The following is a 13,701-nucleotide window of genomic DNA, read 5'->3' as shown; positions in this document are numbered from 1 at the left end:
GAGCGGCAGCGGAAAATGTGCGCCCCGGGACTGCTTCAGGGGGCGGCGGGGGGTGTGGGGTGCGTGAGGGGAAGCGGGAGGAAAGGAGGTGCTCAGTGCCCTGGTGCCTTTCTCTCCGCGCCTTCCTCCAGAGCGGGGCCGTCTGCCACGGGGGTAAAGGCGTTGAGGCCCTCGCCGCGGCCTAACTCCTGCCCGTTTTCCCGCCATCCTTCCCTTTCCTAAAGCCTCGCTCCCTCAGGTGCGTTAGAAGCCGCCCGCTCGGGGTGCGGGCCTGCCCGCACGCTGCCTCCCTGCCCGCTGGCTCCGCTCGCTTCCGATCTGCCGCCGCTCTCCTGCGCTGCTCTTAAACTTCTCTCTGCGGCGGAGGCCTCCGCGCCCCGCAGGCTTTGTGCTGCACTGCCACACTGCCCGCCCCTCCCCTTTTTTGCGTGGAGCTTATTATGCGTCGAGCGGAGGCGTCTGGAGTTGCTCGACCTAGGGTTTTAAGAAATACTGTGCCGCGATTATGTTAACACTGAGGGTTCGGGTTTGGTTTTGTTTCGTTTTGTTTTGTTTGTTGGTTTGTTTTTTTTTTTAATTGCCGAATGGGACAGTGAGATCCGGTGACTTGTTTCATTCGAAACCTTTTCCTTTTTTAGTTTTCGTTATGGGGAATATGGTTGTTTATAAAGTCTACAGAGATAGATAAATTCTATTTTAATGAACTTCGGATGTGCGTTAAGATGTTTAACAATATTGTTAAGTTATGAAAGAGACCTTTATGCAGCAGAGAGAACAACGGTTTTAACGGTTGTGATAAAGTGATTCTTGTTCTTTGAATGTTACCCTTGCTCATTGGAGCACTGAACCCAGAAACAGCACTTGTTCGTACGTGTGAAGCCAACTAGTTCTGTTAATTCTCAGGTGGAGCTTTGCGTTTTATTTCAGCGATATTGTTCTAATGAAATATTAATTATAGTTCAGAAGGCTTGATCATCCTGAGTTGTCACTTTCATTTTTGTTTGTTGATAATCTCCTTTGCTAACTTCAGAATTTGACAGCGATGTCATCAAAAACTTGCATAGTAACACAAACACACGTGAAAATGTTGAAGGCTTTTTGAGTTATTGACCCTAATTTCGTGGTGTATAGTTTTATGCAGTACCTAAATTGATAAAAATATTCCATGCATATCTGGGAAGAAGGATTGGAATGTGCTTAACGATTTGAGAATACAGTGAGTAGTTTATCTTAGTATTCTGGAGCTATTTTAGTTCATATGTAATCTTTTAAATATTATATAAATGGATTTAAAGATTGAGGAGAGCGAACATTACACAAATAACAAAATAAATATTATCTAACTTAAATGGTGTTAGTCTTAGTGGAGAATTTTATGGTTAGTCTGTGTCCAGGCTTTAAAAATTGAGAGAGGATCTGTGTGACTGCCTGTGGAAAATGAGGTGTTTATAAACTTTAAATAATACATCTACAATATTTGATCACTATTTTTTGCTGCGGAGCGCTCAAATTGAAACTGAATGAACTGTAGCTCATTCAGTGATGTAGCAACATATTTCAACTCTATTTTCTGCAGTAAGTTTTCTAAAATTTCAAAGCTAACATATAAAATACTCATGAAGTCTGTATAGGAGGAATATGACATTTGAGCGCTATTGGCAATGGAATAATAAACTTCTGAGGGAGAAACTATTGGAAGAGATTTGGTATAGATTTCGATGCTTCTAGAATACACTTTAAATTTCAAATAGAAAAATCAATAAAAATAGAGTAGAAAACTATGGTATTTGAATGAGTCATCTGTAAATTGTGTTATATGTGTTAGTATATACTCATGTTTGTGAAGGAAAGTAGTAGTTTCTTGCTAACTGAATTAACTAGTGGACAGTTCGTATATTGAAAGTGACTTTCTTCTTCTCATGTCGGTTGAAATCCTAATACGTAGCCTAACTTCTGCTTTTTCCTATAATGCTAGTTTTCTATAAAGGCCTTGCAAATATGACATTTTTTTTCCCCTCAGAAATCTGCTGAAATGTAAGCAGCTTCTTTTCTGCAGATTTTATAAAATTAGTCTTTAAAGAGTAAATGGAACATGCTAAAAATATTTTTACATTAATGACTTCTCTGTTTCTCTGGAGTCATGGCGCAGTGGGTCAGGATGATAAACTTATACCTGTAAATAAAATACTGTAAGATCATGTGATTTACAAAAAATAATTAATTGTTGGTATAAACTACAGAATGAATCATTGAAATTTATATCTGTGTTTATAATTTGATTTTCTTTATAAACTCAAAGCCATTGATTGGAAGTATATTATCTTTATCCATAGGCACGTCATGGCGCAGTGGGTCAGGATGATAAACTTATACCTGTAAATAAAATACTGTAAGATCATGTGATTTACAAAAAATAATTAATTGTTGGTATAAACTACAGAATGAATCATTGAAATTTATATCTGTGTTTATAATTTGATTTTCTTTATAAACTCAAAGCCATTGATTGGAAGTATATTATCTTCATCCATAGGCACAAGTTGGTCTTATAATTAAATCTGAGAATAAATTTTTACTTTATTCTATTTCACTTCTTTCTATTCCTAGTGTTTCAAGAAATGTGGTTGCTTACACTCAACAGTTATTATATATTTGTAATATTGTCATTGCCTATGAATGTGAGCAGATATATTTGCTTGGTTTAATTAAATTTGAGTGGCATTTGTTAGGATGAGAGGAATGAAACGTGTGCAGGCACAGTGCTTAATTTGAGTACATCATCAATTGCTGAGGATATTTGAAAACTTATTTCAGACATGAGTGTCAGGCGTTTATTTATAACTATGTACTATGTTCAATTAGCTGACTTTTATTCTAGATTTCCCTAATGTTAAACATAAAGCTAAAATAGTTGAATAAAATGCATGAATATGAGCTTTCTGAAAAATTATTTTTGTAGAACAGCCTCTTATGTAGCTGTAAGCTGTATCAGTACAGGACGGTGAGAGTACTCCCTGCTGAATAAATACCCGTAAGAGGGAAGAAAAACCTTTAAAAATAAAAGGCTACTTTGTATATAAAGGGTGTTTAAAAATTTGTCTTTTAAACTTTTGACCCTTCCCTCACCTTCCATCCAAAAAGGATCGTAGGTGGCCTGGCAGAGACACACTCACAGAATGGGGTTGATGCATTTTTTCTGGATGGTGGTGGACTTGGGTTTTTGTTTTTCTGAAAAAATCACCTCAAGATATTTTGTGTCGCTTTAGGAAAAGTGAATGCTGGCCTAATGTGTCACTGAGTAAGTTTGCTATCTCTTGAGGAATGGAAGAATCAAATTTGTCTTCTGGGGCTGAATGTTTAAGTTGGGGATTCCAAAACTTTTTACTGAAGGAGGTAGACTATCCATTGTGTTCAGCACGCTTTTGAAAATAATACACATGAACAGAAAGAATTTGGGAGCCTTTCACCTCATGTTTCTCTAGCTCAGTAATCCATGCTTTATTATCTCCTATTGCTTGTTTGCAAATTGTACACTGGGAAATCTAAAAGTTAGTAAATCAACAAACATTTTTTCTTTTTTTTTAATCAAAGTTATTTTTATGTGTCTCAATATAAGATAGGAAAATGCAAACATTATGAAAAACAGGATATATTAGGATATTACAACAGTAGTTGTTATTGTAAATCATGGATTTCTGGTGCTGACTAGCTAGAAGATAAGCTTATAAGATTGTTCCATACTTCACGGAATACTTGAAATGAAAGTTCAGTTTCAAGGTTAGAAAAGAACAACCTTCTCCCCAAAGCCCGTAATATTTCTAAATAAGTAGTACTATGTGAAACATAGCTATACAGTATTCGCTGTTTTTGATCTTTGGGTATCTAATTGCCATATTGTACTAGTGATTACTACCTGGAAGATTTGTTTTTTCCGCATTTGGTAATAAACCTGCGGATTGACCTAATCTTTTTGTATCCTTTTTAAGGAAAACTTAAAAGAGTGATCAGGCTAAGTGATAGTGCTGCTGCTAAACAAAAATAAAGACAAGACGACATTTGAAAATACTTCCAAAATTCAGAACATAGAAAACTGTAAAGGTTGCAAGGATTTATTTAGCACTTGGTATATTTTATTTTGGATAATTATAGTAGAAACAGAGTGCTGCAATAAAGAAGTTAAGGACAGCTGAAGTATTTGAAATTTGATAAGGTAAATTGTTGGATAACTAGATTACAGAAACAACACCTGGAATTCTTATTAAAATATTCAAATTACAAATTTTATTGCTTCTGTCTTCTATTTTAGTTATTAGAGATTAGTTTGGTGCCTCTGAGGTGGTGGCTTCAACACAAGATTTTACAAGACGTATTGTTACATGTGACTTAAAATTGAGACCATTTAAGTTCCTGAAGGGTGAAAGAGGGTAAAAGTTGGGGGATGTTTTTTTTTTTCTTCTTTTTCCTAAAAATGATCAAGAAGTAGTATGATAAGGTGTCTTGTTAAGCTTGGTGTCTTGAGATATGGAGAGATGCTAAAAATGGTATGGTCTGAATGACTTCCCTGTGGTAGGAACACTGGTTGCCTGAATATTCACTTTCCTTGAATGTAGGGCGAAACATTCTTTAAATATATGATCTGTTTGTATAAGGTATAAGACTTAAAAAGTTGATTCAGTAGCGTGGCTGATGCTGTGTATTTGCAAGAGTTTGTTGCAGTGCAACCGTTCTTTATTGATTAAAAAGGTAATCCTTGTGTTTGCATTTTGTAGTCGTCAACAAGAAATTGAAGAGAAACTCATAGAGGAAGAAACTGCTCGAAGAGTGGAAGAGCTTGTGGCTAAACGTGTAGAAGAAGAGTTGGAGAAAAGGAAGGATGAGATTGAGCGAGAGGTTCTCCGCAGGGTGGAGGAGGCTAAGCGCATCATGGAAAAACAGTTGCTCGAAGAACTCGAGCGACAGCGACAAGCTGAACTTGCAGCACAAAAAGCCAGAGAGGTAACGCTCGGTCGTTTGGAAAGTAGAGACAGTCCATGGCAAAACTTTCAGTGTCGGTTTGTGCCTCCTGTTCGGTTCAGAAAGAGATGGAATACAGCAAATCTAATTCCCTTCTCGTATAAACTTGCATTGCTGCGAAACTTAATTTCTAGCCTATTCAGAGGAGCTCACTGATACTTAAACAGTTATTCTCCTAAAACCTGAACAAGGATACTTGATTTTTAATGGAACTGACCTACATATTTCAGAATTGTTTGAAACTTTTGCCATGGCTGCAGGATTTATCAGCGGTCCTTTCATTTTTGGGGAAGGGTATTGAAAATCTGTAATTATGTATCCTTCATTTGTTTCATTTTGTTTACCTAGACTGTAAGAGGCTTTTGCCTTCAGTCAGGCAAAAAGCAGGGTCCAGCAGTGAGCTGCAGTACCTGTCTTTAACAAATAGGTTTCTTATTCTTCATTTAAAATGAACATTTTCTTTGAGCATACATTGGACTAATTCTGGGACTTCGAGCGTAAGCCCATCCACGTCTTCACGAAGGATCTATGTCCAAATCATTATATCAATTTTTAATAACTACTAACAACTCCTTTTTTTTCCCTAGAAGTTATAAAAGAGCAGGTTGCCCTTGTCTGAAGTCAAGCTGAACATGTGACTTGGGTTTTTGGTTTTGGTTTTTTTTTTTTTTTTAATCAGCAGCTGGAGCAGAAGCTGAAAATGTCTTTCTGTGAGACAGTAATTTGCTACTAAAGGCTTTGATGCCTGCCTGCACCGATCATTCCAGGATCCAGAAATTTAAAGACAAACTTTAAACCGTAAAGGAAATTTGTGTTAAATAGTCGTAAGTCTCAAATGCCTTTTTCACTCTGTACCTCCTACACGGTTTATTTTAAATTAATATTTTGATTGGCTTACCAAAGGAAAGACAGTAGCAATGAAGCTTTCCCCTTCATACTAAATGTGACTTGTCTGTCACATAATATCTTTAAATTAAAAACAAAAAAACCCAGAACGCTGAGTTACAACAAATATTAAGAATCTTAAATTACACCTGTTTTGCAAATCCAGACCTTAACTGTGAAAGAATTGAAGTTCAATTTAGATGTCTATAGTCAGCAAATGCTTCATGTATAGAGGTTTTCATTTGATCAGGTGGATTACTTTTTTTTTTAAAAAAAGTATTTTTGCTATTGTCAATGTGATGTGAAGAAGTCCCATCAGTTCTTTATAACGCAAAATAAACTTCCATGCCTGGAGTGAAGAGTGCTAGCTAGTAGCTGGTTACTAGTCATAGTAAGAAGTTTTCTCTTCGTATGCTTGCTTTGTTCGTATTAACTTTTTTTTCTTACACAGACACAAACCTCTGGCTAACTTTAAATCTTCCAAATATTAAAATAATTTGGATATATATTACGTGAACTGAAACACCTCAAAAACTTTCACGCAGTCTTCATACTTATGAGTTGCATAACAGAGTTCCATAAAATTCACCAAGAAAACAACAATTACAAGGCTTTATTTCCTGATCTTGCCTACCCTGGACTCCTGAATTCCAAGTTCAGACTGCAAATGACAGTTTCAGCTGTCTTAAAATTGTCAAAATATTGAATGTTAAGTCCATTCTCCCCATGAAAGAAGCCCATAGCTCCATGAAGTATGGATTACCATTTGTATTTTTCACTAACAGTAAATGTATTTTTCTTATTAATTGTTTGCCTTAGGAATGATTTACATATTTTTGTTCCTTCTTATCATAAACATCTGCATTCCTCAGCTCAGCCTTCCTTGTATGTTGTTTCTTTATAAATGGTTGAGCTGCTGATGCAGGTATTGCCAAGCTAACAGTACAAATCATTTTAAAGAGGAAGCTGGCGCGTATGGCAGCCGAGGAGCACACTCTGCAGGACACTGGACAAGACAGTAAATATTCAACTTTTAATGCTGATTAAAGGAGTATAGGTAAAGAATACGTAGGTATACTTAATTGGTGAGACAAACTATTCACTTTATTTATATTTTCTATATTACTTTTTAATTTGGTAAATACTATCCAGTTTTTGTAGTTGTCCTTGTTGATTTGTGTGATATTAAAATTCTAGTAATAAATTGTCAGGAATCTATGATTAGGGAGGGTTTAGTTGGTTGCTGTTTGGACTGGGATTTAAAATTTAAATTGAGTACTAGAAACCAGTTTTAGTGGCTGCACCGTTGTGAGAAAAAATAGGTGGCTGTAAAGCTGCCACTTTAAGTCAGTTCACAAAAGAATTCTGAGAAAGATTAGTGAACATGCAGAAAGGAGTATTTCACTTTACTAACATCTTGCCCTGTCCTCCCCTTTAGGAAGAAGAGCGTGCAAAGCGTGAGGAACTAGAGCGAATACTAGAAGAGAATAATCGAAAAATTGCAGAAGCACAAGCTAAACTGGTATGCGAAGACGTAGCTAACAGTTCTGTAGGGGAATACGGGTCCCTCTGCCTGATTTGCACCACAATTAAAATAAACAAATCGATCCTTTCTAGGATTCAACTTGTCTATTGCTGGTTATGTGGGTAGAGTTGCTCTCCTTCCCATGAGCATAAGACACCAGATCCTTAGCAGTAACACTAGTCTGAAAAAAAATAGTTCAGGTGCAGTTAATTTAGAGGAAGACAGCTGCCTTCAGAATTTAAAAAGTACCTTTTTAACTATATCTCACAGGGAAGGTTGAAGTAAGTTTGCAAACACATTCAGCTTCTAGAACAGAAGTGGCTAATTCTGTTTTGTTGAGCAGGACAAGTGCAAACTCGATTTGAGACTGGTATAATGTTGCTGTACAGGTGCTGAAAGGGGCTTTCAGCATAAGCTTAAGATGTCTAAGTTACGAAAATCTAGCTTATGTTGTTCTCCAAGCCTATTCAAGCAGGTGCCTGCCTCATGACAACATTCAATATGATTTAGCTGATTCTAATTAATTAATGATAAGCTTCTTCTAAATCCTGGTTGAACTCTATTGGTAATAGTCTTCTAAATCCTGGTTGAACTCTATTGGTTTCAGTTACCCAAGTAATTGCACCTTTTTCAGGTAAAGATGATGCTTCTTAAAATTCTTTGCTTGAACTACATCTGCTTTAGATCTCTTTCTGTTTTACCCTTTTCCCAACCTCATATGGTGGAAATGGGACAAGTATTAACTGATGTAATGAGCAAAATAAGCACCTTTAGACCACTGGAAGAGCTGTAAGAATCATAAGTCAGTGTAAGGATTGGCTTGTTACAAATCAAGTAAAGATGGTTTTGAATTAGGAGGGGTTTTTAGATGGGTTTTGCAGTGGGGAGACCTCTGTTTGGAGGTCTGTTACTTCGTTATATTGTGCCTTCATCTGACACGTGACAGGTGTCAGGGGAACTTTATATATACACACTGACTTCCTTGATTAAAATGTAACGTGTTGTTTGCAAAGCAATGCTGAAGAACATTGCATGTAAGCACTCAAGGTTTCGACGCATTAGCTGTAGGAAGTTTTCTGTGTTTCTTCTAAACTCAATTCAAATAACCATTTTATAAATGGTTTCACTGGAACCAGCTATGGCATCTAGCTCAGGTAGAACTGCTTACCTAACTATGCAGGAGTGGACCTGTTTGGAAATTAATACCGAGTTGTAAGTTGCTTTTATGACTGCAAAATACGCTGGCCTAAATTCTACCATTTTCATATATAGGCTGAAGAACAATTGAAAATTGTTGAAGAACAAAGAAAGATTCATGAGGAGAGGATGAAACTAGAACAAGAGAGACAACGTCAGCAAAAGGAAGAGCAAAAAATTATCCTGGGCAAAGGAAAGTCTAGGCCAAAACTGTCCTTCTCACTAAAAAGCCAGGATTAAATTGCAACTCTGAACTCTTAAAAGGAAAAAAGAAAGAAACAAAAAAATCCGACAAAAAAGCAAAACAAAAAAAAACTTTGTATGGTAGCTTCATGTTGAAGTGTTTTTTTTTTTTTCTCTCAATTTTTTTTTTGTCTTTTTTGAAAGTCTGGAAAGTTAGCTTGTTCTAATAGGGGCTGTGAACTGCAATTCTTAATTTTTTTAAAACTTCCATTAAGTTAAACCCTTATCAGATCATTGTTGCCTTTTAGAGGGTAATCTGTTCTCACCAATTTTGTTTCTGTATTAGTGGTCTGAAGCAGATCAGGTCACTTTATGAATCGTGGATGATCTGATAAGGTTTTACTGACCTACGCATCAGAGTTTGACTCTGATAATTGACAGAACTTTATACTGGGTATTGCTGACTTTTAATTTTTTTTTTTTTAAAGTCAGTAAATACATGAGTAAATTGCCATAGTATTACTGGACCTCTGTGGTTTATTGTTAAATCAGTGTCCTATGATACTGTCCCGTTGTTGCGCTTGATGTTCCTGATACAGGTAAGGAAATAGTTTGTCATTTCTGCTATGAATACATAGAGAGAGTTCAGTATTGTCTCTGTTAGATTTGTTTTTATTACATTGACAGCATTCAACCAGCGTTCCCCATTGTGTAAATAAACCAATTTGCTGAATAAAGTGAAAGTCTTAAATTCATATGTTTAAGTAAATTTTTTTAGTACACTTCTATAAACAGCTATGAGTGACAATTCACATGAAATTCAAGACTATAGTGGTATTTTTTTTTTTTTAAATTTTGCTTTAAACTATTGTGGCTTCTCCTTCTTACAATGCAAAATTACACACAGTACAAAGTCCCTGCAGTTGTGAATGTTTTTGATGGCTGCTGCTGTTTTCATGAATGTTGGTTTTTATTCTGACAGAGACTTATTTCAGCTGTAGTATCATGTTTAAACAGCTGTTTGGCTTACCGCACCCAGACCAATACTTCGATATCTAATCCCCTTCAGTTCTCCTCATAATATAGTATATTGTATAAGTTAAGGTCATTTCCATATAATGAATCTGATGGATCCTAAAGGATTTAAAAATGGAAGTTTTTTTCCCAAAGGACTGGACCGGCTAGCGTGCTTGAAGTGAAAAACAGAAAGTGAGATTCTGTCTAAATATATTGTTTTAGCCAGAAAGCAACTGTTATTCATATACAGATCTTGAATGTTGTCCATTTATATATACAGGTTTTATTTTGGAAAATGAAACTACAGATTGAAAAATATATATAAAAGTCCCCTTTTTGTATATAATTCTTCGACCAAAACCTGGATTACCATAGCTTGTCCGGTTCTAAAACTTTCTTTTTCCTGTCGGTATTGCAACATCTGTAGTAACCGTAAAATGAAAGTAACCGGTAGTTGCCTGAGCATTTGAATGTCACTGGACAAAGTTGGAAGTAATTTCTGATATTCCCAAAGGATCTGTTTCTGTAGATTTGGCAAATTAAATGTGGGAGCAAGTTGAGTGTGCCACTGACAGCAGTATTCAACGTGCTTTGTGTGAAACCTGGGCTTGGGGGCAGGCTGATGTGTATCGCTTTGTCCAGTATGTCGAGAAAAATGTGAAGACAGTAAAATACCTACACTATTACTGTACTTAAATTTGTCTATATATTGTATTACAGAAGAAGGTTGAAGGTTGCTTAATGCATAAAAACAAAAGCTGAAGCCAAATAAATCATGTACGTGACCTGTTGGCAGGAGCAGGCTGTATTTAAAGCTCAACTGATACCTGTATTTCTAAAACAGAAAACATCCCCTGTTCCCTTATGAGAAACAAGCTATTAAAAGTCAATACTCAAAACAGACCTATGCATTTTTGTTTCCTCTCCTCTTCTAAAAGCAAGAAGCTAAGTTCTCGTACGTGCAGCTGTGGTATCAAACATTTTGTTCTACATGACTAATTCCTGCTGAATAGTAGCGTTTGTTCTTTACGCTTAACATTGCATAGGCTTAGACTTTGAGAGGTTATTTTCAGTCACGCCTTTAGGACTACTGTGTGGACAAAAGGTCCAATCGCAATTAGATCGCCCCTTCTGCCATTCCACAGCACCGGTGTTTCCTTCCCCCTGCCCTCAAAAAAGGAGGAACAGCTACATACTTCTTGTTGTTGTTGTTGTCGGGGCAGAAGTTCAGTCGGTAGAAACCACTCTTTACTGTCCTGAAGCATTCTGAATTTCTTGGATAGCTTCCTGTAGAGCCGGTGCGGGTGGGCACCACATTTGCATTACTCTGGGGTTTTCTTCTTTTTAAAACTACTGTAGGACTTCAGGGATACTGTTGATTTGGGGGAAGATAAAGAGGTGCACACAGTTTGGGAGAGGGGTAAATTGGCATTTGATGAGAAGAACTTGAGATGTTCTTATATTCCCTTAAAACTTGATACCCATCTAGTGCAAAGTAGGTTAGAACGTAGACTGACGTTCAGGTAGTGACTGAACCGAGTGTGAGCTCTGTGTGCGGGTCTACATGAGGGTATTAACCTACCTAGAGAAATTGCTGTTAGAAATTACATTGGGTGTTTAATTTTTATTCCATTACAGTTTGAAGTTTCAACTTAAAAATTTGGTTAGACAATTTTTGGTTCTGTTTGTTTTGGTTTTTTTTTTTTTGGGGGGGGAGGGGGGGGGGGCCCCCCCCCTCCCCCCTTCCAGGGGAGGCATTTTTTGTTGCCACCTACCTTGGGCAGTATTAATTTCCCTTATATCATGACAGAAGAGATCCTAAGTTTTCCCAACCCCTGTTCATAAATGTCCTGGAGCATTATTTTAATACCGAACAATGCGTCTGTCCGGCAGAGGCAGGAGAGAGTGGAAGGCCTCGCAGCAGTATCCTAGCAGCGTGCTGTTACTTCGGAGATTTGTTAAACTGCCCTTTGAACTTCCCATGTTCATTATCATCATTTTTCCAAGTACAAGTGGAAAGCTGACTGCTGTGAAATGTATTGGAGAGCTGGTGTCCTTGAAGCTTAGCAAAGCAAAGACAATTAGGTTGGCGAGATGTCTGAGCTGCCAAGCAACCGCATACCTACGTATAGACGGATACGTCAGTATTGTCTTACTGAAGTTTCAATACTTCATCCGCTCCTATCTCGTCTTGAAAAAGAAGGCTCCATCTTCATTGTCTCTCCTTTTCTCTTAAGCTTTGTGCCACCTCATGCGCCTCACCCTGCCTGTTGCCGTCGCTGGCTCAAAGATGGTAAAGCCCTCTTTCTGATGCTACTAACGTGCCCTCTGACGATTGTTTTGAATTTTCTGTGCCATTTTTCGCATGTACACCAAACATGAAGGTGTTGGTTGTGATTCACTTTTAAGTGCATGAAGTGTCTCGTTAAACATTTTCAGAGTATTCGGGGATGTGTTGTCCCTTTGGCAAGCAGGGGGAAGATGATTAGCTCTGTTATTGTAGGGTCTCGACTCGGTGCAAGTTCAAGTGAAATTCAAGTTGATAAACGCTTTTCAGTTTGCTTTGCAGAGGTGATCTGTTTGAGAAGAGAACTGCGGAGCTGCCTGTGTGCCTAAGGCTCATTCCAAGGCAGGAGGATATGGTTGAAGTGCCCAGGCTGGTACAGTTTCGGACCAACAGGCCGGTCCATCTGGAGCTGAACCATGACTTTCACGCCCCTCTGTTCCGTTTTCATGCTAGTACCACCAAATGCACGCATTTCAAGGGTTGTCCCCCCCTCCCGGTCCCACTGCTTTGTTAGCCAGCTGAAGAGTGCTGAGCCTCTGTTGACATTTCCGTACTGAACAGCCTGATGCTTCCTGTCATCTTTCCTGGACTGACGCGTAGAACCAAGGGTTGCACTGGCTCAGCGGTCAGCTCTCCGCAAGGGGACGTAAACCCCTATAAAAGGCCGTAGCAGAAGCAGAGGTTTGATCCCTGGTCTTGATTCCCACCCCACATATCTCATAGCAGACCACAAATTAATGTAAGAATTTTTGTTTTCACAGCGTGATACTGAAAATCAGTGTAAAAATAAGTCAAACGGAGGATTAAAATGCATGGTTAGGATGTACCAACTTCTTTTCTGATTTTTGTTACGAGGCTGCTTGAATTCTGTGGCTGTATTTAGGAGGAGCCAAGCTCATTTTCTAAGAAGCTATGGTTAACCGAAATTGCGGTTATAAAACAGACATGGAGAAGACAAATTAACACCTAGATATATACTCACTCTACCATAAGTGCAGAAAATGCACTGTTAGGGTGTGAATGATATTTTAGGAGCTGTTTCAGGTGTCCGGCACGCTTGGCCTTTTGTACAAACAATAAACAATCCATTTAAATCAGTATGCGTCAATCACGCAATCATTTGTCTGCATTAAATTTAGCAGTAATTGTATCTATTGAGTTATCTCTTTTCGACTTTCAAAATCGGTAAATTTTCAAGTAATGATGAATGACGGTGGGCTTTTCCACTTGATGAAAAATGTCATGTCCCGTGTATTCTCATTGCCGATGTTTAGACTGATGTTTAAAGGAGAATCAGGGATTGTGGGCCCAATCCTGATCCCATTCGGGTTAGCTGCCTTTTTGTTATCGATTTCGTAAGATCAGGGCCAACGTCTATGTAATTATTGCCCACATCACTGTCGGAAAGAAGCCAAAACGGGTTATTCAGCGATAAACCCGGTTTTTGCTGTAAGGCCGGCTGAAGTACAGGAAATAAAGCTTTAAGCGGTGCAAATGGCAGAGTCCCGGTTTTTCGCTGAAGGCAGAGGGAAAGGCAGGTCTCACCTGCTGGCTGGCCCCGCTCACCTGTCCTTCCACCCAGCCACCCAGCCGG

The 13,701-nt window shown here is 38.1% G+C and overlaps 1 protein-coding gene across 1 annotated transcript in view; it reads left to right on the top strand.

The window, feature by feature from the left end:
* Positions 1 to 10,721, top strand: part of ARGLU1 (arginine and glutamate rich 1) — an 11,413-nt gene extending 692 nt beyond the window's left edge. Inside the window, exons 2-5 of the mRNA XM_019473865.1 lie at positions 4 to 17; positions 4,770 to 4,995; positions 7,337 to 7,420; positions 8,696 to 10,721. Coding sequence (XP_019329410.1) covers positions 4 to 17; positions 4,770 to 4,995; positions 7,337 to 7,420; positions 8,696 to 8,860 — 489 coding nt within the window. The 3' untranslated portion in view covers positions 8,861 to 10,721. The remainder of the gene's footprint in view (positions 1 to 3; positions 18 to 4,769; positions 4,996 to 7,336; positions 7,421 to 8,695) is intronic.
* Positions 10,722 to 13,701: the final 2,980 nt, after the last annotated feature.

The sequence above is a fragment of the Aptenodytes forsteri genome, unplaced genomic scaffold, assembly GCF_000699145.1.
Source record: "Aptenodytes forsteri isolate BGI_AS27 unplaced genomic scaffold, ASM69914v1 Scaffold204, whole genome shotgun sequence".
Lineage (NCBI taxonomy): Eukaryota > Metazoa > Chordata > Aves > Sphenisciformes > Spheniscidae > Aptenodytes > Aptenodytes forsteri.
Note: the sequence above shows the minus strand (reverse complement) of the source record. Positions and strands in the feature narration are given on the sequence as shown.